At 43.4% G+C, this 25,008-nt stretch overlaps 4 protein-coding genes across 4 annotated transcripts; 3 read left to right on the top strand and 1 right to left on the bottom strand.

The window, feature by feature from the left end:
• Nucleotides 1-839: 839 nt before the first annotated feature.
• On the bottom strand, nt 840-16,883 carry LOC128711250 (glutamic acid-rich protein). The gene is made up of 5 exons (XM_053806117.1): nt 16,839-16,883; nt 5,843-6,262; nt 2,008-2,889; nt 1,171-1,338; nt 840-908 (listed from the first exon to the last, which is right to left on the bottom strand). The coding sequence occupies exons 1-5, from the start codon at nt 16,881-16,883 to the stop codon at nt 840-842; spliced, it is 1,584 nt and encodes a 527-aa protein (XP_053662092.1).
• Nucleotides 16,884-18,310: 1,427 nt separating this feature from the next.
• LOC128714048 (MIP18 family protein galla-1) lies at nt 18,311-18,928 on the top strand. Its single transcript, XM_053808925.1, has 2 exons — nt 18,311-18,740; nt 18,831-18,928. The coding sequence occupies exons 1-2, from the start codon at nt 18,311-18,313 to the stop codon at nt 18,926-18,928; spliced, it is 528 nt and encodes a 175-aa protein (XP_053664900.1).
• A 682-nt stretch (nt 18,929-19,610) lies between these two features.
• LOC128713226 (maternal protein exuperantia-like) lies at nt 19,611-21,637 on the top strand. Its single transcript, XM_053808087.1, has 4 exons — nt 19,611-20,352; nt 20,445-20,844; nt 20,913-21,148; nt 21,210-21,637. Exons 1-4 carry the CDS (start codon nt 19,611-19,613, stop codon nt 21,635-21,637), a joined length of 1,806 nt encoding a protein of 601 aa, XP_053664062.1.
• A 1,347-nt stretch (nt 21,638-22,984) lies between these two features.
• LOC128714565 (maternal protein exuperantia-like) lies at nt 22,985-25,008 on the top strand. Its single transcript, XM_053809440.1, has 4 exons — nt 22,985-23,723; nt 23,816-24,215; nt 24,284-24,519; nt 24,581-25,008. Exons 1-4 carry the CDS (start codon nt 22,985-22,987, stop codon nt 25,006-25,008), a joined length of 1,803 nt encoding a protein of 600 aa, XP_053665415.1.

Here is a 25,008-nt window from a genome sequence, read left to right on the forward strand (position 1 = left end):
GGTGGTTATGGGAAAAAGCATTCACTCTAATGCACTACACAATACTGATCTTTCTACCACATACTTTCCACAAAAAACCTGTTGTACAACAAATATCTCTCAACAAAAGCGAGCACATCTCTTCAGTGAATTCTGAAATCTGCAACCGTATCCAACGCTAATGACCCACCATTTTGCTTTTGATTTTGTGACCTCCTATTCACACGCTGACCTGACACTGTCATCACTAAACAAGAAACACTTATCACACTTACAGCATTATTTGTTTTATTTATTGACCGTAGTTTCCTTAACAAATGATCACCTTGCAATTATGTAGTATGGCACGTCGGTACACACTGTGTTCCTTTGCTCGAGGCACAATAATAAGTTCGCAGTGTGTTGCATCGCACTTCCAACAACTGGACGGTATAAAAGCTAAATGCGATCTCGCAACACACTAAATATTCCTAAAACAGCGGTTTTCCCTTAAGTCACACTGTCTCCCTCTCGTTCTTTCTATCTCTCTCTACGCGATCGCCTCTATTGATTTTTATCTTCACTCGTTGGGCGAGAACTTTACAGAACGATGGCTGCCACTAAACTAAGCAACCATTGATACGCTGACCTATCACTAGGCGATTCATAAAAAGTGCGAAACTGATGCGATGGACAGGGTTCGCGTTCCATCCATTTGCCTCTTGTAGTGTTGAAATCATTGCAGTAGCACTCGATGTGAGATTTTGTGATCCCCACAATGATGTATCCGGCGTTCGGCGTAGTAACGATGATGTGTTGGTATGAGCAGTATTTGGTGGTTTATTAGCTTAACTGATGAGATTTCTTGTGGTCGGTTGGATTCATTCTTCCTGCTCCTGTTCAGCCATCATGGGATCGTCAGTGTCAACCAATTTGCTGGATATTTCGTCCTAATAAACGCGAGGAAAAGAAGATGAGCATAAGGATAAAACGCTCTCGAACGGATCAAGCACGATACTGCACGGAGCTAGCAATTATGGACATCACTCGAAGAACGGGGAAAATTATTAGTCGCGCAATCATTCATGCACAAAGCTGTTGCATTCGAGGGTATGGAGGGGATATGACTAACGATTTCCAAAACAAAACTATCTACGAAAGCTACTACACGGCGCCACTACTAGCATAGCGATCTTAACAGAAACTCCGGACCTCTTTGGCGGCTTCCACTAGTGCGTCGTCCGCTTCGTCTTCCTCCACCTCATCCATTCCGATCTGCTCGACGGCGTCCTCGCTCTTGCCGGCCAATGCTGCGGAGGCACGTCGTAGTTCCTGTTCTTCTGCATCGACGTCACCATCGGCCTCCATCTCCGCCGGTTCCTTCAAAAGCACAATACACACACAACGCACACGCACCATTTTTATGTGATTCGGAAAGAAATGTTCTCTTGCACGAAATGTGTTGTTATTAATTGCACAAACATACACCATCGCGTGATAGTGTAATAGAGGATAAAGGAAAGTGAAGGAGCTAAAATTAAACACACCGCCCATCATTCCCGCTGGGGACGATGTGTGGAAGCGAACAAAAGCAAAACAAAAAAGACCGGTGAAATTGTGTAAACTTGTAGGCAAAAGCTTGTACTAAGAGAAAGGAAGCTACGAGCCATTTTACATATGCTTCACGCGGTTATGTATAGACCAACCACCAGAATCTGTTAGAAGGTGTATGACTCAAGGGTAAAGAAGTGAGATAAACAATAAAACAGATCAGCCAATTGAAGAGAGTGTGAAAAGATGATCTGAAACAACAACGGTGCTTGAGTGCGGAAGAATAAAAGGTGTAGATGTTACGTACGTAGAAACGTGTGCCCAAAAAGAAAAGAGCACTGGAACTGTTTACCGATAAATAATAAAATGCCACATTCCAGAGCCATAACTAAACATCGCGTGGAAAAGAACAGAGATGCAGAGTAGTAGAGAGCAACAGTAAACAACATTGCGAAACATTGAGGATGCTCTTGAATATGACAATATCCACTGTCAAACCTCGGGTTCACCGATTGATCGGGATTCATGTGTAATTCCGGTTTCTGATGACACTGCTGCATCTTCTTCTGCCACGTCCTTCTCCGGACTTGTTGTCGCCTTGGCTGGGTTTTCTATCTGACTGTCACCCTCTGAGTCTTCCACACTCTCAGATGATTCGTCCTCGTCCGTCAGAATATCCTGTTCCACTTCCATCTCTTCGACATGATCCTCTTGTTGATCGTTTGAGGAAGACTGTTCCACCAAACTATGGTCGATACCGGTCGCCGATTCTTCGTGTACAGCTTCCTTTAGAATGTCTTCTTCTGCAGCAATTTTACCATTATCCTTGGCGATCGCGCATTCTTCTTTCCGCTCATCGTCTACAATCGCCTCTTCTACTGTTTCGTCTTCAGGATCATCAGGAACGGAATCATCTCTAGCTTCTTCATCATCGGACTCATGTTCCATTGTAGCTGCTTGCTCTTCTGTTATGACTTCCGGAACATTAGAATCATTATCATTCTGTACCACTAACTGTTCGGTTGTGTTGTCTTCAACGGTTGGTGGGCTTTCAAGTTCTTCGCTGAATTCAATAACATCTTCTTGCTCATCATCCTTCTGCTGGGATGATGCGTCATGTTGAGAATCACTTTCTTCGTTCGAGTGCTCCATCGTTGCTGCTTCCGTTGGTTCTACCTTTTCAATGTTAACTTCCGGTTCTTCCACCTGCGTATCTTCAGCTAAAGTTTCTTCTTCTTTTACTGACTTTTCTGTCAACTCCTCTGTTGCGTCCTTCAAATAATCGCTTTTCTCGTCAACTGTAGCGGTTGCTTCTTCGTCAGGTATTTCTTTATCCGATTGCAGCTCTGCCCCTCCTTCTTCCGGAGGAGCCTTAGCCGCCTATTGCCAATTATTCATTTGAAATTGTGCGTAATTTTGCATCAAGGAACGCAATCAGTGTGTTATGGTCACAAATCCAAATAATTCACCAATGGGAAGGTGAGGGTCATGTACCAGTAAGTGTTGTGTGATGGTGATGATGTGCAGGAATTTTGGAAAATGACGATAAAGAAACAAAATGAAACATTATTATTTGGTTAGGGGCAAGGTGATGTAATAAACCAATTACGTTAGATGACATCAAGAACTCGTTTAACAACACGTCGATGGATTAGTCACCGAAAAAATCCCAGATACGCTTGCACACGTTTTGCTGTACGATTTGCATTATTCACCCACTCTCTCTCTCTCGCTATCAAACGAAGGCAATTTCATTGATAGCAAAACGCCACAGATGGTGTGCCGTGATCGCCAAAAATTGATACGACCTTATCTATGATAAGCTGCTTTACTGCCTGCATGTACATATAAGGCGTTGTTGCAAGGCATTTTTAGTTTACATTTAAATTAAGGCATGCAACAGCTTTAAAAATAACTTTACTAATCCGTTAAATGGATCTCTTTACCGATTTTTTCAATTTTATTCGCTAATGCTATAAATAGTATAAATCATTCGTGCGTGATGTTTTACCGCTTGTGTGATAAGGGTATGTCCTTTATTTCCTGAAATTGTATTCGCGTGTTGTGTAATAATAATATTATCAGCACTAACCATAATCTATAATTGTAATAATGCGCATTGTAAATTATCTTGCGCGCAGTGAACAAAGCATCACGATAACGGGCTAAAAAGGTGCAAAAACTAAACACTCCTCATTTCGAAATAAAGCGTTTAAATTTAAAAAATCGATCTGCGAATTACAATCCCGATCCGATCGGCATCATCGCATTCGTTTTGCTTATGATTTGTTTTGATTTTCTGTTCTTGCTATGTTTAAAGTTCTATCGTTGAGCTAACTAATTCTGCTTCTGTTTGTTGTTACTTTTCTGCAGAGAACAATGGGTATGTTGTGTTGTGATACGTTTCGTTTACCGTTTTGTAGTGTGTGAGTGTTTTGTTTTCTATTGTTTATTTGTTCCTTTTCATTCTATTCCTAAGCTTTTTCCCCGATTGCCTTTAACGTGCTAAGCATTGCGGTAAAGAAATATGAATAAGGAAATTTAATAAAATCTATATTTAGATACATTTTAATTCCTTTTTATAGTTGGGTTTTGTCCCACGGAGAAAGATTCATTATCCAAATTCAATCCAAACATTACTTCATAATTCTTCTTTTTTGCGATTATTCATGGAAAACTAATTGCTAACGAAAGATAAAATTGCACTGCATTTTGAGGTATGAACGGATACACTGCCATAATTCTACCGCCTAGTTTTTTTACGCAAAACGTTCTTCTCATGTATGCGTATTACTAACGTCCCTTTTCTTTTTGCGTGCAGGGAAGGAATGGCTTATTGGGTCTTTTTTCGCTGTTTCGATGCTGTCATCAGAAGCACCTAACGCACAAACTCTATCTATCTCTTCTAAGGGTGCGCCGTAAGCATGTCGAAATAATCCATCGGCACTGCCAGTGTTAAGGTGACGGCGAATGTAAAATAATTTCTATATGTGTTCCATGCGTGTGCTTATCGGTTTGTTTTGCTGAGTGACTCTTTGACAGGTCAGCGATACGTGACAAGGTGGTGCACAAGACACCTCGCTTGCATAACAGTTTTTACAATGCTGGTATGTTTAAGCGCACGAACTGATATCATTCATCGCGACCTTGTGCGTGAATACAAGAAAAATGACAAAGGAAAAGTTGGGGAAACAAATAGTTGCACATGATCAATTCCTAAACAACTATGTCAATGATAAACCAAAAAAAAATAGAGTCGTAAGTTGTCATGCAGTAAATTTCGTTCAAGATTTTTCATTCCTTGTAGGAAATATGTGACACGCCTTTCATTTGGCATCTACAAACAGACGGTTCTAACCCGATAATATAAGCGAACATTTCCTCTTGGCATCACGTAGGGTAACCATAACGAAACCACGTGTTGCATACGGACCATCCTGTACAACCTCTACCTTCTTGGTTGACATTCTACCGATTCTACCTCTTGTCGACATTATGTTCTTATGTCCCTGTGTTTATCGGTCAAATGCACTCGCGTTTTGCGTGCGTGAAAGACAAACTGACCTCGGCTAGGATTTACCGATTACATCCGACTTGGAATCGATCAAACGTTAAATTACGCTAAACTACATCCCAGGAAGCCAGAAAGTAGTTCGTTCCGGGACTTTATTCTACCAAACATGGAAAGAGAGAGTGTGTAAGAGTGTTTACTTTCATGGATTAGTAGTGGCATAGTAGTGGTGGTCGGTATCACTTTGCCATTTAACTACACGTGCAGGTATTGTTGATCGATGGAAGATAAACCTGAAGGTCCTGAACTATGCGGGCAGTGTTGACGGCCATTTATTGCTTCCCGCCATTTGTTAAGTGCCTTATCTTTACTACATACAGTAGGAACTTGGGGAAAGCATGTTATGGAAGTTGCTAAGCTGGAAGCAGTAGTACGCTGTTAAACGTTATTGCCGGGAAAAACGCAAACATATTCAATCGATATCATCGCCAAAACGAATCAGAGAATTCCTATTCTTCTCCGCGGTAACGGCACCATTTTTCTCACCCTAGCTGAGCTGATCTATATAAACGCTAGGGAATAGAGAAGCAACAAACGCGATATTGTTAGCTGGCCAAACACGCAACACACATACACACATACACACGCATACAACACGGGGGAGTATATAGGCAGCAAGGTGTCGTGCATGTGGCTTTTGTTGTTGATTTTTTTTTTGCTGTTTTAATTCGATTTTCTGCGGCCCATCATCGGCACTGTCTAGCGAGCAAACACATGGGCCGCAGTTTGGAGCTGTGTTACTGTCACGCCTCTATCTCAAACCTCGTTTGCGTCCTCAGTCGCCTCCGCACCGTCACCGGCAGCACCGTTGTCTTCAGTCTTGTTTTCTTTGTTTTCGTCCTCATCCTCGGCGGCGACAACGGTGGCAGGTGCAGATTCGTCGCCATTTTTATGCTCCGGTTCGGGTGCCGGTGCCGCCAGCTTAAGGAACACTTCCAGATTGTCCACCTCGTTGGCCATGTCGAAGTCGTCGTAGTCACCGCAGTACTCGGTGTCGTTGAACAGCTGCGGGGGTAGTGCGTGCCGTGGGTTCGGATCACTGATCGTGCATCCTTTGTGCTGGGCGTTCGTCTGCATGAAATCCTTTTCCGCTTCCTGGCCCGGCTCTGTGATGTCGATGACGGTATATTCTATGTGCTTGCTTTCCATGATCATCGTGACCCGTTGCTGGCGTTTCTTCACCTACAAAAGCAAGAAGAATAGCGGAAGGAAAATTCTTATATTAAAGAGCTGTCTTATTCTCCCATCACAAAAAGAGTCATGTTGATATGTCTCGTTGATCCAACTAATCTACCGCATTTTTCCAAATCACACAAATCATGAAACGAAATGCTTTAATTTGAATAATCACCTCCTCTTATCCCGCTGGGAAATCTATCAGCATTCCACTCGCATCAGGGAGATCTGTTTTCCACTAAAAAACAGAACGAACATTAAAAATTGCTCCCTCTCTTCACACCCTAGGGGTTCCCAGGTAGAACATGCCAAGCGGGAAAGAGTGGAAAGCAGCGGAGTGTTTGTATTTTTCATTGCTCAATCAACTAAAGTACACTCATTTTTCCTGTCCGTAAGCAGATGTTACAGATCACACAGAAGCTGTTGATGTTGCATTCTCGATCAGCCCAAAACGATCGTGTCTCTAAACGTACTCGCAGTGGACGACATCCCGGTCGGGAAAAAAGGCTTACTAATCGCATGTTCTAATATTTCACGCATGTACGTGTCTCAGGTGTCATCACAGAATTAAATCGTCGGCCTTCTTTCACGGACATTCGTGCAATTAATCAAGTGTGAAGGAAACCACCCGAACCAAACTCGGCGGCTAATTTCACATTGGGACATTAGACGGGGTGCAAGATTGATTTCCGCCGGCTGTGCGACTTTTGCACGGTCCACTATTTAAAGGTGTTACAATCGGACGAAAATTTTGGTACCGGCACCAACAAAGAATAAAGAAATCATTTTCTTTAAATAAAGAACCTCGAACCTTTGTGTCTGGAAGCGATAAATCTTTCGTGCAACAACGGCCATTGGAGAACTTCCCGCTTACTGGTCGATCTCAGTGTCGCAGTGGAAGTCTTTGTTTACATGACCAACAATTTCGCCGATGAACAACAACATCACGACTGCGTGATTCTGGTCACAAAGTGTCACACAACTAGGGTTGGGAATAAATAAGAAAATAACTACCAAGGAAAGTAGAAACAGTGCCTCTTGTGCTAAAATTAGTATAAACAACAAGTTCTGTTTGCCTTTTTCTACTAATGCTCTTTCAACCTGCCACATTTACTGATACGTTTCCGTTCGGGGGTTTTTTTTTTCTTACCAACATTTTCTAACCCACCCATTGCACGTGCATTTGTGTGCGATGTAGCAAGCGAATTCGACGCGGCCTTGCTGGTTGAACGGTTGGCTATACGCTTTTTGAATTACTACACATCTTTTCCGTAAAATTAATTGACAAGGTCCCATAAACTGTCCCCGGGACATGTCGTACTGTTTCCTTTAGCACGCCTTGATGTACTACAGATTTTTCTCCATACGCTTAGATTAACCGACCAATTTGACACAGAAAATTGTGTGAGGCTAACCGAAAATAAATAAGCTAAACTTATTGCTCCAGATATCGACGTGAACTTCCACACGATCAGCATCGTTCATTCTCGCCCCAAGAAGACCCAGTACTGCTGCATCAGTAATCCACCTTCCTCGCAACTACTAGATACGATGCCTCCCACCAGCGACTCTGGGTGCAGATTTATGAGCATAATATTTTCATTCACCTATTAATCCTACACGGCGGCATCATCACCTCTTCCTCCACACACCCATGCATGTACAGCAGCTTTCAAGCGCAAGGAAATGCTATTTTTGCATATCATCTGACTCGGGTCCACTTCTTACCTTGCGAGCGCTACATTTCATTCAATCATTTCCCATCACTCACAGTTGGTAATTGCTACACGACGAGTGTTCTTCCTCTTCCCGTAAGGGTAGCAATCTATTTGAAGTCACCCAAGAGCATTCCCTCTTCACTCGGCTGCCCGTCAGACATTATGATTGGAGCAGCAACACGGAAGCAAAAAAAACAGAAAACCCCAAAGCAACACAGCATCATTGCACCGGTGGGGAAAATTTAGGATTTCCCTAGGTTTCTGTTTCATAATTTTCTCTCCGTGCGTTTGACGAACTGATGCGCGTGGCAAGAGACACCAAACACCAGACAAACACAACACGAATGTGATTCCGAATGTGTGTTGTTTTAGTGTCGGCGGGTGTTTGCCAAATCACTAAAAATACAGGAGACACATCTTTGGTTTGTTGGTGTCTGTTTTTTGCCCTTTTTTTTGGTTATAGACCGTGTTGGCCGCCCGTGAAACATAAGTAACGTTACTACGCGCGTATACAAACAAGCAGGCTCTGCCAGTATCAGTGAAAACAACCCTTTGCCACTGAAACTACACGATCGTTACCCTCACAGCACAGACGTTGTCCGGTGTGTGTGTGTTTCGGCGGACGAAGGAGCGATTATTTAATTCAAACTCTGATGTGATGTGACCATATTACAGCCGCGGGGCAACAGATCGCGCGCGCAAAACACCACAAGGGTGATAGATAAAATTAGACATTCGATCTTCTTTTTTTATCGTGGGGATTCCGAGGAACCTCAAGCTAGGAGAAAGATTTCTTTAGGACAAATGAAAGAAGCAACTTTAGCAGAGATGGATAGAGAGAGAGAGAGAGAGAGAAAGAGAGAGAGAGAGAGAGAGAGAAAGAGAGAGAGAAGCGGAAGCAGTGTCGTAAGGGATTTGATGAAAGGAAGCTCAAGGAAGGAACATCTTGTATTGAGAACGGACGAAATCGTGAACGGATTACACCATGGCGACAATCGTGATCGTGCAGCATTTACCGTCGAACAATCGTACAGACATAAACAAAACACGGTTTCTGATCGAGTTCTGTTGCGTACAGCCATCAGCATAACAAAATCATCTGTGCAATGGCAGGACGTCTTAAATATTTCCATTGTCACTGCTGTTCATCTTTAAATGGACCATAAACTTAAAACAGACACATGAAGATCTCCTTGACGACATGCAGAAACACAAAGCAAAACAAAATCCCTTGACATCTCAGGACAAATATATGCAACGGTTACCAGCGAGCACGTATTGCTTCACTCGCGCAAAAAGGTTTCAAGGGTCGCGCTGGTGATTTATGACCGTAAATATGCGTTACGGTCCGTTTGTGGCAAACATTTATTGGCCCAATTCTGCACTTTAATCTCGCAAGGTGCACGATATCCTACGGCCCGTGGGATACACATTTGCACGGCGAAATCCTTTCGCGGATAACCCATTCTTGAGATATGTGGTCTGACTCGTTGAGATCTCCTCACCCAGAACGTACTAACTGTCAATTGAAAACGAGGCGAAATATATACCCATCTAATTACGTGTCCTTTTCTTTCTATTTGTAATAACATAAAATTTGAAGCCAACCAAACGACTATTTCAGGCCCGAGGATGCGCTGTGTGGCATGGAAAGAAGGAACGGTCATTTACCCCCTTTCAACGCAAGTATTATCTCATCCGAGGCGTTGATATTTTTAAGAGAATGTTTCACGATCATACGACCATTTTATACGATCGTTTTACCCCGTGCCCACACGTATCAGGCCCTCCCCCAAGGTTACGGAAGTGAAGAAGCGAGTTGTTACAGAATGAGGAAGCGAACTTAGCACACCGGCTCACCGTGCACGTCGTCAGCTCCTTGACATTAAAGTATGCGTCTAGCAATTAGCTCGTCAATTTTGTCTCACATTCGCACATTTGTTGCAGTGTTTTGCCTGTTCGCACATAGGACACAGGATTGTCGTGTCAAATTAACGCAGAGTGGCTGTGATTAGCACTGCCATCTGGTGCCATGTTTGGTTTCGCAAAAATTCACACATTACAATCGATCACGATGGAAAGAATGGATCATCACTTTCGCTTTTGACAATACTGTAGCTCTTTTTAATCGATCGGTGTAAAGCAGATCGACAGAAGGATTGGTAAGTGATAAGCATCAAGCGCCATACGTTCTGGGTTCAAACCTTACCTCTCTCAGGTCTTTAATGTGTAAGTGCGGTAGTGATCGTACATATCAAGCCCCATTTCTTGTACTCAACATCCTCAATGTCAACAGACGACAATACGAACGGTTTAGAGAGACACAACTCTTCGGATCAGAGATATCCGACACGGTCAGTGACAAAAGTGGCAATGAAGAAGCAATGATCACGATGAAAGCGGGGAAGTATTATTTGTGGATGCAATACTAACCCAATGCACCTGTCACAGAATGCATCATCATCTTAGTGAGCTAGAGGAGAGAACACCGGGGACAGCTTCAGTGTGGCATCGCGTGTGCTTCTGGCGAGGCGTTAAATAATGCTCATTTGTTTACGGTGTAAAAGCATTACGTGGGAAAGATTGCCATGGCTTTTTCAAGGCAGTGGTAAGTCCACTAGCGATTGTTCTTGGCTCGTTTGGTTTTGATTAAAACATGGCTCACAAGATGGCGTACAAACGAACAACACATAACAGACACGAGAGCACGTGTCGCACTGTACTTCGATCAGGATCGTCCGTGCACCCAGGTAGCACTCTCTCTACATGTGAAGAGGACGTACGATCGTCTTTCTAACGCTTTTCACACCTGCTGGTTCGCAATCATTACGTTACGCGCTTTTGATGGTGAACTAGGGCATTGCACTTGAGATGCGAAATTCGATCGAGAGAGGGTCGATGATCTCGCGTGACGTGCGTGATTCGCTTTTCGCCCATGGCCATCAACGCGCCAAAAGATCACCTCAACAACATTCTCAACGCTGGGCGTCGTCTTCGTGATGGGATGTCAAAACATGGCGCAAGATCGTGATCACATTGATTGAGGTTTTGAGGTATTTCATGTAGAACCGGGGGTAAACGCTAGTATCTCGACGTTGCTAGTCGGGGGCAGCGCGTCAGTGGAATGCGCTTTAGGGCGCCACAAAACGTTCATCTTCTAGTTAATTATTTTAACTGCTGAATCAATTGTCGGATGATTGGTTGGTTGTTTAAATATCTTCGCTTTTTGTGCTGAGGCTGTCACTCACTAGAAAGCGCGTTTTATGGCACGAGGATCCACGAGCATGATTATTGGCAGGATTTTACCCTAAGCCATGCGAATATCACCATCGTTCGTTACAATCATCAGAATCTTTGTCAGATTGATGTAAACCTGCCCCTTTTCCACATTATTTTGTTTATTTGGCTTGAAATCTTGCCCCGGTATAAGAATGTTTTGTACATTTATCGCATCTCTGCTCATACTGCAATAAATCTTAATCGTCATCGTACCTCTTGCTAGGGTACAGTATCCTACTCACTCCAATCGGATTCTTGGCGTCGTTAGTAGCCGGCAATTCTTTGTGCAAGCACTACAATAGATCAACAAGTTAAAAAAGACGAAAAATCAACATGTTCAACTAGCGTTTCTCTCTTCCCGGTGGTTAATTGGGAAATGTACAAATTATTGTCCTTCTTCCCCTAGGTTTTAACCGACAGAAACCCACCGACAATTAACGACGACGACTGATACCGATCGGAATGTGACTCGCCTTCAACGAATTCACCACCAGCACCAGAGTGCTCGTGTTGTTATTCTTTACATCTACAAAATTGAGTGCCAAGTGCGCAAACAAACTTTCGAGAATAAGAGATCATTCCTCCCAGGTTTGGCATCGTGTTCGTTTTAATGATTGTGTCTTGCTTCGGGAAAGGTTTAACGGTTTGAATATCGCTTCCCGTTTGTTTCAAGGACACCTGTAGGTCTCCCCCGAACGCTTAATGGGTGTCGTCGATTGGCGTATCGACACATCCGTCAATGGTGGTGCAAAAGAAAAACAACACCAGAGCCTTCTTAAGTTCTTCTTTCGCAAGACGTGTAATCACTTTCCTTTTCGAAAAAAGCCAAACCAACGCGATCGTGGTCATCTTTACTCTGTCGTGGTGTCGAGTGACTTTCTTCTGATGCAATGCAAAACGTGTGCGTCTATTTATGTGCAAAGTGTTCACCTCAAAAATAAAAAATAAACTGTTTGGTAGTACACCTACCGCCCTCCTCCCTCACGCTACTGCTTTTAGTCACCGAGAATTGTTGGTACTGAAAACCCTCGCGGAACACATTTCAATTCGTTTGCGAGCATTTTAATGAATAACACAACACCGAAAATATTAACACTGTGGGGTGAATTTGCTTACGACCCGTCGGCCAACGACCAATAAACCGTCTCTAACGCTTGGTCTGCCCGCAAAAGCCAGCTTCTCTTCTAGCGTTATTTGCTCACGGTACGGCAGGAGGCAGAAAAAAGGGCAATTAAATTCAAATTATCTAATTTGCTCACAGTCTCTTTTGGTTCGCTAGACGCCGGCTGCACATGTTGAATTAATGAAAGATGTGAATAAGAATTTGAATCTGCGTAACAAACCACGAAAGGAAATGGTATCTCTTTCCATTTTGCATACAACTTCCTGACATCTACCCATACTGAACGACACGGCACGGACTCTCCGACATCAAGTTCGTCAAAGCAAACGAAAATGAAACGAACGAGAGCATTTCTATCGGCAACAATGTGTAACAATGTTTACCGAACGATTTGGTTTGCTAAGCATGCGAGATATGCAACGTTAATGCGCTGTCAACGGGGGACGTGTGTGCGTGTGTGGTTGGCCTTAACAAAACCCGAGCTGATGTCGATCAGCATTGCGGATCCATCGTGCACACACCAACCATAAGCATAGTCATTTAGCCAAATATAGAAGTGATCCTCGCGCACGACCAAAGCCAGCCGCCAGCAGAACATCGGTTCCATCGCAACATAAAAGCAGGGGCATGCCGAGTATAAAGGTTCGAGCGGATGCCCAAAGGCGTTCGCCTTGGACGATCAATCCGTTGAATGGGGTGGGATGATGGCCTTGACTGATTCTTTATTTGGAAGGAAAAAAATTACACCCGCCTCTTCAATGCACTCCCCTTTCTCTGGGTCAGTGTCGTACTATTTTGAGATGTATTGTGCTGAAGATTTTGTCGGACTTTGTGCTACAAACGCAAATAGTGTGCAGCTTTTTATTTAGTTATTATTAGTAAAGCATTTCAGTTACGTTAACATAAAACAAGGGGTTATGTTAAGGGCTTTTTACAACAGTTTCATCTAGAGTTGAGTTAGATTTAGATTGATGAATCTTTGAGTCGAATGGATGACTCTGATGCTTTTTTGAAGATCTCCAGACTAACCTTCAATGTGATTAAATTAAATAGATTAATTTTAATTTAATTAGTCATTTAGATAAAAAAACATTAATGTCCAGACATTCAGACATCCTTGAAGATACATATGTTCTCAAAGTTTTATGGATCATTTGCGAGTCAACCCATGATTCAAATGACTATTCACTGAAAATTCACTACCAATAAAACCCCTCCAAAGGTTCATTAAGCACAACGCTACTCAATGTTTTGGAAAATAGTAACGTGTGCTCTAATTGTGCCATATTTTGCAACATGTTTCTCTCAACCACATCTCACGTTGTTATCCATCTGGAACATTATTTTTTTATGCAATATTTACTTTATTTCGTGCCGTTTTCGGCGGCACATGTTGCAACGGTCATAAAACAATAAATACCTTACAGCTGCAAACGAAACACCGGCAGCGATGACGCATTGCAGAGCGACGGTGAGTGTGAATTTCATAATGTGACCGAAAACGAGACTCTTTGAAGCTGGGCAACAACATGAAGATATTTTGTGAAAGCAGTGAAATTAACCTTTGAAGAAATAATAAATAATAAAAGCAATTGACTACATCGCATAAAGAGATAGTTTGTCCAGCAGAGTTCTACAGGCATGTACAGAAAATATCGTGTAAGTATTCTTAATAACTCTACTGTAAAAGGGTTAAAACTCGGCCCCGGCAACCCTTCATTGCACATCCGTATGATTGTGCTCAGTGAACTGAAACGTGGTTCTGCGGGAATGAACGATGCGATCAAACCATGCTCGTACTAAACCCGAGCTATGATCGTGATGGCTGTGCTCTACTCTTCACTCCACTCTATCTATTCCACGCTATTCCGCTTGAATAATGATAAGCCCTTGTGTCTCCTCTCCAAAAGCGAAGCGAGAAGAATCAGTCTACCAAAACCAAACCGGCCCGGAAGAGGTGACCGTTTAGGGCCGGGATGAATGACGATTCAACCGACACCGCGCCTGCCGCTGCACTTTATTGCACACTAATTAGATGCATTATGTACACCACCGTGTATGGGGGAGTAGATGGGTACAACGCAGCGGCATTGTGTACAGAGCTGTCCTTTATGTTCGTATAGTAAAACGCAGCTATTCGCTTAGACCACAGAATGACTAAAATATTGGAACAGAAAACCACGCGAAACTAACCACGAGGTTGGGAATAAATGAATTTCGTTATTACTCAACCATGTTGCACGTTCTTTCTCCGGTCGTATATCTTAGAATTCTTCATACTACTGAGCACAGACTGGTAGGCAACTAAGCGGTTGTATGAGATCCTACTAACACCGGTAAACCTTACAGTGTGTGCTGGGAGATTTACACACAAAACCGATCGCCCATTAAAATTCCACCAACAGCAACTTAGCAAAACGTAACTATCACGGTCCATAAAACCGATTGGCATTCTCTCCGGGTTTTCAGGTCCGCTTTGTTGGATAGCTCCTCCAATCTCCAACGACAGAATGCAACAGTTTTTTTTTTGCTCGTGTCTGAAGGTTGGGTTGGAACGGGAAAACCATTTTGCCAATTATTATTTTGTGCCAAACGAAGCGAGCAGCGCACATAACTCACTGCACCAAGCACCGTGTAGGAGAGGACGCAATGGTAGAATCAGTTAGTTGAACTTAATTTTTAAACCATGCGTCATAGGCCATTGCATTGGAGCGGAAGTAGCCCAAATGGGACTGGTGAAAACATTTTGGTATATTTTCTTTGATGCAAACTGATGCTTTGCCGGAGTTTCTTAAACATCTACAAATAACATCTGCCTGATCTGGCATCTTAAAACTTGTCTTTATTCTTTTCCAATGGAAAATACATCCCTACATCGTATAAATATTGCAATTATAAATAAACACCCCTGTTCTAGCAACCATTAGAACGACGGAATGATTCGGACGATCACGTTTAACGATCGTCCAGCCTCTACCTGAAGAGGGTGGAGATGTACTCAAATAAACATACGAGGAGAGTGACATTCAAACAGAATGCTACAATGTAAAACATGAATAACATCTCCTATTTACATTTATACATTACACTTACGACTAGACATCCAGAAGGATAAGGAATTTAGCAGATAAAAAAATAAACGCCAAGCTCACTCTTTGTGGTCTAATCTGACAATTAAAATACATTACTTAAATAACAACCTTGTTAATGAGTTAATTTACTAAGAGAGTCTAAGCGTTGATAAGATATTCCAATCGACCTCCTTCATTGGCTCCAAATGCAGACAACAAAGATATCGTGACCTTCCGATGCGTTGTACAGAGACCGCGCATCGGGGTGTGTCCGTGGAGTTCAATTTAAGTGAATCACTGATTAAACGGAACCAGTCGTAGCGTTCAAGCCCGGGGAGAAAAACAGGGTGTTGTAAGCTCCCCCCAAACATGGCGGTCACCCTTATCGAACCAAAGTATTTTTTAAATGCACATCAACCACTTCATTGGTCAATCATAACGGAGGCCGAGACTAAAGTAATGCCGTTCAATACTGCGCGCTATGAATCATATTTTTAGTCACACCAGTAGATGACAACTTGGACGTCGTTGTTGGGGACGAACATTTCCTCATTCGGTATACCCCATCGCTTTGTAAGCTTCGGCAATGTACGACAAAGACTCACACCATGGATGACTGGCCGGGCTTGGGATGTACTGATGCATGACATCATCATGTTCCAGCATTTCGTGTAGTCCTATTGGGGAGGCTTGGTCGCTTATAGGCAAGCCTATTCTTTTCTTGGAGCACATGAACAGGATCTTCCGGACGCTTCCGGGAGAGAGTAGAATTGCGATAACTCAAAAGTAGGCTATGAAATATGCACTTTGGAGCATTCCCGTAACATCTAGCTATTGCTGTTGGAAACACTGACACTAATGGAGTTTCCATCGCCAGAAAAAGCTAGAGAGAGGAAAGTAGATATGAGGAAGCGAACGAGGTACAAGTACCGCTTCTTCTGACCATGTAGGGTTGGTTGGGCGTGCGATGGTCGGTTTCTAATCGCACACGGAGCAAACAAACGGAAGTTAATCAACTTGCGCCCCACAACACTCTCTGCTGGTATCTCTAGCCCGCGTTTGTTTTTTTTTTTTTGCTATCGGGAATGGGAGATTTTTCGCTCGCTTTTCAGCTAAAAAACCCACCCCAATGTGCTCGCCATTTCTACACACACGGCTTCTTTTAAAACGCGATTATTTATAACTGTTACACTATGGTCGCTAGGAACACATACCGACAGAACATAGCCCCAACAGTACAAGCGCACGCATACATTTGTGCGACCGTATAAAATTTGAACATGCCGGGCTGGTCCCACATGCGGGTGTTTTTCCCTATTCATGGCCATGGCCAAGAGGAGTGTTTCTGGCTTCCGACACCCTTCCACAGGTGTTGGCGTGCTCAAACTTACCTCTTTGTTGCCGGACATTCCACTGATGTACACCTTGATAACCATTTTGATGCGATTTGCTGGTATGTTTGGCGTGGAGAATTGGGACTTGTCGTCTGCTTCGCTCGGGCTGTTTCTTTCCTTCTTTCAATCACACTTCCGTTGCTGGGCGCTCTTGCTTATCCGCTCACTCAACGCACTCGCCCTCTGCTTTTGTCACAACACTCTGCTACAAAAAGACTGGCTTAATTCTTCTTCACGAAAGATCACGCACTTTCTGTACCGCTTCACCGATTCCACCGATTTGACAAACTCGTTCGCAGCGCCAAAGTGCACGCACTGAAATCGTGTACCGCTAGAGAAGAAAAAGAATAATAAGCAAACACTGCTACACAACCACCACCACCACCTGCGGAATTGGAATTTGGAAAGATAAACTGCACCAGGTCAGAGACGCAGTTCGCACTCTGTTCACTACTGATTGTATGATTAATATTGACCGAAATATTTATGCTATCTTTCCAACACCAAGGACAACACGCACAACAAATAACGCACTGTTCAATCTCGCGCTACTATAGTTACTGCTGTTGCTCCTCGAGGAACGCTCGTTGGGTTGCTACGGCAAAAAAAGGATTTCACAGACGCACCCCGAAAAAGTAAAGACCCTGAATGAAATTGTTGAACACCCTGGGAAGGTCGCTGCACACACACGCACACACGGTCTGATGCACACGCACTCCACTAACCCGACTCTTCGGGCAGTAAAGAATCTTCCGATAAAACGGATGGGATGCCGAACACGGGCCTACTACACCAGGGATCTATCAATTCTGCGGATATCTATAGATTCTTCTCGTTATGCGGCGTGTGTGTGACCGGGTTAACAGACGGTCGGCGATGTCGCACTATGCGTTGTTGTTGGATGCCGTGAAATGTGTACGCACCACAAGAGTAGGGACTATGGAAGCTCACGACTCGCTGCTACTTGCTAGGAAACTCGTCGCTAGCGGGTTTCTTGCAAGCCTTCGTACCGGACCAAGATCCAAAATGATAGGCAATCGTTTCTGAAGAAGAGGTGGCACAGAAGGAATTTAAAGGGGATGACGTTTTTGACAGTAGCTTAACTGTCAATGCGGTATAAATTCAATTCAAGACTGTTTGCAATAACGTTAAATTTTAATTTGCTTCCTTGGTGTGTGCGGAACTAGACTAGAAATTTAGAAATATGATGAGATTATGCTTCTTGCACTTTTGTTGAGTTTACGAGATGATAATTACTTTTTGCAAATTTTTACGGCTTCCGTTTTATAGCAGCTTCGCGGTGGGAAGAAGTAACGTCTAGACAGGCCCTAACATTTTGACGTTTCTGTGATTGCATGTAAACAAAGCAAATCTTCGCATCGGACGGTGTTGCGTTTCAAGTCGTGATGCAAATTATCGACAGTGTATAAGTTGAGTTTTAATATTTTATTTTACACCTGTTCCATGCAATGCTTTCCTTTTTTCGTAAGAAACCCTCAGAAGAGTTGACCAACGCGTCAACGTCGAACTCGAAAGCTTATCCGATCGCCGGATTAGATGGAACGGTTCCTCGCGGACCGACTTTGCAAGAGTTGGGCTATCGAAGTACAGACGATTTGAGAGAAACCATCTACGACTTCTTGCGGACAATTCGTGACCCGGAAAAGCCCAACACTCTGGAGGATCTGCACGTAGTGTACGAAGAGGGAATATTCGTGAACGAACCAACACCAGGTAACGCAAACGTCGTGCGTGTCGAGTTCAATCCAACGGTTCCACACTGTTCATTAGCTACGTTGATCGGACTTTGCATAAGAGTGAAAATTGAACGAAATATTAATCATAACCTGAAGCTGGATATCTATATCAAAAAAGGTGCCCACGCGACGGAAGACGAAAGTAAGTGGTGATTGCGTTAGCATTGAGGAAGGTAAATTACATCTTGTCTAATCTTTCTTTCTGTCTGCACGTATGTGCCACTGGTCACAGTTAACAAACAGATCAATGATAAGGAACGAATAGCAGCGGCTATGGAGAATCCAAACCTAAAACAGTTGGTTGAGAACTGCATCAAAGATGAGGATTGAAAGACTGAACTTTAGGGGTGCAAATAATACCTTTTAAGGATCACAACTGGAATGAAGGATGTGCTGTTAGCAGTGGATGGTAATTGTTTGTTTGTAAAATAAATAGTTTCCTTTGTAACTATGCACAGTGCGACTTGTATTTTTGTGATATATCACGAACCTGGTGCAATATTGATAATATTGCTTGGAATGTGTTTTTTTTTAATTTTCACCAGTTGAGAGTCGATCGGCTACAATGTCAACGACCTAAGGATATGAAGTACAGCAATGCTCCAACATGGCGGAAACGATATCATGTAGCTATCCTTTTCTAGGGTTGCTATGATTTTGCACTATAGTCTTCGAACCTTTCCTCTCGGACAAGACTGGACGATGAGATTATATACTGCTTTCATATTTGTGTTGGTAAAGCAGCAGGCGCCGTACGTTTAATACCATATACTACCAACTCTTCAGGTCATTTTCGTTCGAACAATCAAAGGTGAAGCATTCAAAGGTTGCAGCGAGAGTTCTCTAGAAGTGTTTTTAATTCAAGCAGTTAAGTTTGGTTAAACCACGTCCTACGCGATAATCTTGTTTATCTTTAGTGAAAGCGATCGAAGAAAAGAAAATAGTGACCAGGTGTTTTGTTCCGCGTTGAAATTCATTCCATTAATCGCGTTGTTCGTACAGCTAGTGCAAAATGGTGGTAGTAGTTTTAAACGAATCGAAGGACGGGGTCAACCAGGAGCTGGAATACGACGAGAGCAGTTCCGATGAATGCGACACTCCAGTTAGTGTGATATCCATGAAGTTTGACAAAACCGATCTTTCGATTAATACCAACCCACTGCCACATGGCAAGTACACCTTGATTGGTATCGATATAGATACTACTGGTCGCAGGCTTATCGATGAGATCGTACAGATCTCTGCCTTTACCCCGGACCAGCAGTATGCGCAATACATTATGCCCCTGATGAACCTGAACCCAGCTGCCCGTCAACGGCATCAGGTTCGGGTGATCACGGTCGGGTTTTTCCGCATGCTGAAGAGCATGCAAACGTATCGCGTGATGAAGACCAAGATGGAGATCGCGGCGCTGAACGAATTCATCGACTGGCTTGAGGAGCGTCGTCGTGAAGATGAAGGATCCGAGGGTATCGTACTGGTGTACCACGAGCAACGAAAGTTCGTGCCTTATATGGTCATCGAAGCGTTGAAGAAGTACAAGCTGTTGGATCGCTTCGCAGAGTCGGTCAAGTCCTTTGTAAATGGATTCAAATTGGCTGAGGAGAAATGTACTAAAACGATCAAATATCTGACGATTCGTCAGTTGGCAAAGCTAGTTTTGGACGACAAAGAAGGCTCCCGTGAAGGATTTGAAGGCAACGCGGCGTACCGTGCAAGGATGGCCTTCGAAATTTCCAGACGCTTAGCAACCGGTGAGTAAGAAGATGGCGTTGTCGCCATTTTGAGTTGCAAGCATATGACAAGATGGTTGCTATGATACTAAAAGAATATTTTCTGCACACAGCTGAACCGAAGGAGACTTCGTCTACTTCATCACCGTTGGAAACGGAGCCAAATTCTTCGGGTGATACTGAAGAAGTCACAAATTCATCCTCCACCGCTGAAGATGCCGTGAAGGTTGAGAGTGACAAGGCAGCCGAGAACACTGTACCCTCTGCGGAGGATGATGGTGAGCAGAAACAAGGAGAGGAGAAAGAAGGAGCTGCTACGGCTACTGCGACTAGGTCTGCATCTCCTCCTTTGACCGAAGCGGATCGTCAAAAGATGTGCACCGTGCTGTGTGAATATGCTTCGCCTATTTCCACCGAGATATCCGAGCTTGACGAGCAGGAGAAGATTCTGGTGCGTCAAAATTCATTGAGACCGGTATTTTTGCTCTATTTTAAGACGACAATCTACCACAGGTAAGTGCAAGAATATAGTGCGCTGCTCATGGAGACAAACTTTATTCATTAAAGCACATTGTTTCTAGGGTTAAGGCTGTTACGTATAGACGAGTATTGGCTGAATGTGGCCTCGATTACGAATCGTTGCGTCAACTCTGGCAAGAGAATAAACGCGAAGGCTTGGAAAACATGATCAAGGAGATTGCAGAATTGAAGGAAGATGAATGCACCGAGTTGGTTGAACTTCTTGATTGTCACTACGATCCGGACAAGCAAGCATTTAAACCGGTTGTGAAGCGCATGAAGCGTCGTCCCTCTCGAGGTAATTATATTGTACAATAAGAGGTATTGTTTGGTGCTAATGGTTAACCCTTTTTTCTCAGGACAACCTTTCTTCTCCAACAAAAATGGGAATGTTCCGCAAAATCAGAACGGAAACACCCAAATGGCGAAGGAAAATCGGAAGCCATTCCATGGCTACCAAAACAACCAGAAAAACCATAACAATCTTCATAATGGAAACAATATGATCAACAAACAGCAGAACCCTCAGCAGAATCAGCAGCAGCAGTTCTACAACGGTCCGTCCTCACCCGAGTCGAGTATGCGCAACGGAGGATCGCCGGGAAAACGTTTCTTTCCACGCAACTCTCGTCGTCGCCGTGGAGGAAATGGCCAGAACCAGAACCAGAACGGTGGACAACCGAACCAACAACAACCGATGAAGAATCATAATGGCAATCACCATTCCTACTCGAACTCGAATCGCCACAATCATCAATATCAACAGCCGATTCCAAGTCATGCCTAGAGAAGGAGGAAGCTCGCGAGTTGCGCCATACTTCTAAGGTATTTTAAGTTGTTGATGTCTGAATGTTGTCGCACAGCAGAGCTGTAGATGCAGTAGAACTCACCCGATTCATACAACATCGATTCAAGGATAATGGCACGGAATACGAAACATTTTTAAAACATTCAAATAGGTTTAAGGATCAACACGGTAGCAGCAGTCCTCTCTTCCGGTACAAGTTGTCTTCGTATTTTAGAATCAGGTAGAAGCATCACTTCATCAGCAAACTGTCTACAGCGCAGGATGCATGGTAGGGATTTTTAGTTTTCGGTATACTCAACCAGCGGAAAGTAAGCGCGCACTTTCTGCTGATCGCTGCCGAATCCAATTATCGGCTACTTTAGCTTCCAAAGAGTTAGGACACTTGTTTGCTTGTTTGTGGTGCAAAACCCCATTTTAATGTTGTGTAAATTATTATCACTGCGTAGCAATCCATACCGAAATGAGGCGGCTAGCGTCTTTTTATGCTTATGCGGGTTTTAGCAGCTTTGTAATGAAATCAATGAATTATGTACTGATTGTTAATTGATGGAAGGTGCTTAACATTAGAAGCACGACCTCTGGTAGGTTACGGTTCTATTCTAACGCTAATACATATAATGATTTTTTGCTCACATTTTAGTGTTGATTATTTTTATTTGTTATACGATATTAGAAACAGAACAAATCACAGCAAAACTTACTACTGCCAGGCCATGCTGCTTCATATCAAAACCTTATAAACCTCATAATAATGTCCATGTGAACGAAGAATATTCAATTGAAGTCATTTAAATCATTAACAAATCCTATTATTCTCGTATGAACAAGGTCATATAAAATCATATCTAGTTTGATGTAACGCTGAAATTAACATGAAACAGAAAAATATTCGTTAAATGGCATTTGTTACGAAGCTAAATTATTTTATAGCATCCGCTGCAAAAACAAGGGTACTAAGAAGTAGGCGACGAAAACTCGAAAACGAAACTATAGTCATCTCTTTTTAAAATACGACATAACTAACCGAGCAGTGCTTTTCGAGTCCTGTTTAAGGATGGAAGGATGAGAAGGATCATTTCTATTACAACGATCCAAGAACAAACATCTGAGTGCAAGTGCTCTGGAAGTTACATTTCCTATAACCTCAAACATTTCCCTGAAACTGTACCACGTGTTTCCGTGCGATTCATTCCCGAATAGTATTTTTTTACATACTGATTTTTAAGTGCATTTCATCACAGGTAAGAGTATAGGAAATATTTTGCAGTGCAACATAAAATTAATAGCCGCGCCTTTGGTGATTGTTCATTGTACAGATTGTACAAAATGGTAGTTGGTTCGGACGAATCGAAAGTAGGTATTGACGAGGAGCAGCATTATGAAGATAGCAGCTTCGACGAGTGCGATACGCCAGCTGGTGTGTTATCTTCGAAATTCGACAAAACCGATCTTTCGATTAATACCAACCCACTGCCACATGGCAAGTACACCTTGATTGGTATCGATATAGATACTACTGGTCGCAGGCTTATCGATGAGATCGTACAAATCTCTGCCTTTACCCCGGACCAGCAGTATGCGCAATACATTATGCCCCTGATGAACCTGAACCCAGCTGCCCGTCAACGGCATCAGGTTCGGGTGATCACGGTCGGGTTTTTCCGCATGCTGAAGAGCATGCAGACGTATCGCGTGATGAAGACCAAGATGGAGATCGCGGCGCTGAACGAATTCATCGACTGGCTTGAGGAGCGTCGTCGTGAAGATGAAGGATCCGAGGGTATCGTACTGGTGTACCACGAGCAACGAAAGTTCGTGCCTTATATGGTCATCGAGGCGTTGAAGAAGTACAAGCTGTTGGATCGCTTTGCAGAGTCGGTCAAGTCCTTTGTAAATGGATTCAAATTGGCTGAGGAGAAGTGTACTAAAACGATCAAATATCTGACGATTCGTCAGTTGGCAATGATAGTTTTGGACGAAAAAGAAGGCTCCCGTGAAGGATTTGAAGGCAACGCGGCGTACCGTGCAAGGATGGCCTTCGAAATTTCCAGACGCTTAGCAACCGGTGAGTAAGAAGATGGCGTTGTCGCCATTTTGAGTTGCAAGCATATGACAAGATGGTTGCTATGATACTAAAAGAATATTTTCTGCACACAGCTGAACCGAAGGAGACTTCGTCTACTTCATCACCGTTGGAAACGGAGCCAAATTCTTCGGGTGATACTGAAGAAGTCACAAATTCATCCTCCACCGCTGAAGATGCCGTGAAGGTTGAGAGTGACAAGGCAGCCGAGAACACTGTACCCTCTGCGGAAGATGATGGTGAGCAGAAACAAGGAGAGGAGAAAGAAGGAGCTGCTACGGCTACTGCGACTAGGTCTGCATCTCCTCCTTTGACCGACGCGGATCGTCAAAAGATGTGCACCGTGCTGTGTGAATATGCTTCGCCTATTTCCACCGAGATATCCGAGCTTGACGAGCAGGAGAAGATTCTGGTGCGTCAAAATTCATTGAGACCAGTATTTTTGCTCTATTTTAAGACGACAATCTACCACAGGTAAGTGCAAGAATATAGTGCGCTGCTCATGGAGACAAACTTTATTCATTAAAGCACATTGTTTCTAGGGTTAAAGCTGTTACGTATAGACGAGTATTGGCTGAATGTGGCCACGATTACGAATCGTTGCGTCAACTCTGGCAAGAAAATAAACGCGAAGGCATGGAAAACATGATCAAGGAGATTGCAGAATTGAAGGAAGACGAACGCACTGAGTTGGTTGAACTTCTTGATTGTCACTACGATCCGGACAAGCAAGCATTTAAACCGGTTGTGAAGCGCATGAAGCGTCGTCCCTCTCGAGGTAATTATATTGTACAATAAGAGGTATTGTTTGGTGCTAATGGTTAACCCTTTTTTCTCAGGACAACCTTTCTTCTCCAACAAAAATGGGAATGTTCCGCAAAACCAGAACGGAAACACCCAAATGGCGAAGGAAAATCGGAAGCCATTCCATGGCTACCAAAACAACCAGAAAAACCATAATAATCATCATAATGGAAACAATATGATCAACAAACAGCAGAACCCTCAGCAGAATCAGCAGCAGCAGTTCTACAACGGTCCGTCCTCACCCGAGTCGAGTATGCGCAACGGAGGATCGCCGGGAAAACGTTTCTTTCCACGCAACTCTCGTCGTCGCCGTGGAGGAAATGGCCAGAACCAGAACCAGAACGGTGGACAACCGAACCAACAACAACCGATGAAGAATCATAATGGCAATCACCATTCCTACTCGAACTCGAATCGCCACAATCATCAATATCAACAGCCGATTCCAAGTCATGCCTAG

Source organism: Anopheles marshallii, chromosome 3 (assembly GCF_943734725.1).
Source record: "Anopheles marshallii chromosome 3, idAnoMarsDA_429_01, whole genome shotgun sequence".
Classification (NCBI taxonomy): Eukaryota; Metazoa; Arthropoda; class Insecta; order Diptera; family Culicidae; genus Anopheles; species Anopheles marshallii.

What these genes read in the sequence shown, in the direction of transcription:
- LOC128714565 (XM_053809440.1), top strand. Translation starts at nt 22,985, where the DNA reads ATGGTAGTTGGTTCGGACGAATCGAAAGTAGGTATTGACGAGGAGCAG. An exon ending in TTCCAGACGCTTAGCAACCG is followed by an intron (nt 23,724 to 23,815) that starts GTGAGTAAGAAG and finishes TTCTGCACACAG; the next exon opens with CTGAACCGAAGGAGACTTCG. An exon ending in AAGACGACAATCTACCACAG is followed by an intron (nt 24,216 to 24,283) that starts GTAAGTGCAAGA and finishes CATTGTTTCTAG; the next exon opens with GGTTAAAGCTGTTACGTATA.
- LOC128713226 (XM_053808087.1), top strand. Translation starts at nt 19,611, where the DNA reads ATGGTGGTAGTAGTTTTAAACGAATCGAAGGACGGGGTCAACCAGGAG. An exon ending in TTCCAGACGCTTAGCAACCG is followed by an intron (nt 20,353 to 20,444) that starts GTGAGTAAGAAG and finishes TTCTGCACACAG; the next exon opens with CTGAACCGAAGGAGACTTCG. An exon ending in GAAGCGTCGTCCCTCTCGAG is followed by an intron (nt 21,149 to 21,209) that starts GTAATTATATTG and finishes CTTTTTTCTCAG; the next exon opens with GACAACCTTTCTTCTCCAAC.
- LOC128711250 (XM_053806117.1), bottom strand. Translation starts at nt 16,883, where the DNA reads ATGGTTATCAAGGTGTACATCAGTGGAATGTCCGGCAACAAAGAG. An exon ending in GAATGTCCGGCAACAAAGAG is followed by an intron (nt 6,263 to 16,838) that starts GTAAGTTTGAGC and finishes TTGCTTTTGTAG; the next exon opens with GTGAAGAAACGCCAGCAACG. An exon ending in CGACTGAGGACGCAAACGAG is followed by an intron (nt 2,890 to 5,842) that starts GTTTGAGATAGA and finishes AATTGGCAATAG; the next exon opens with GCGGCTAAGGCTCCTCCGGA.
- LOC128714048 (XM_053808925.1), top strand. Translation starts at nt 18,311, where the DNA reads ATGCTTTCCTTTTTTCGTAAGAAACCCTCAGAAGAGTTGACCAACGCG. An exon ending in CCACGCGACGGAAGACGAAA is followed by an intron (nt 18,741 to 18,830) that starts GTAAGTGGTGAT and finishes CACTGGTCACAG; the next exon opens with TTAACAAACAGATCAATGAT.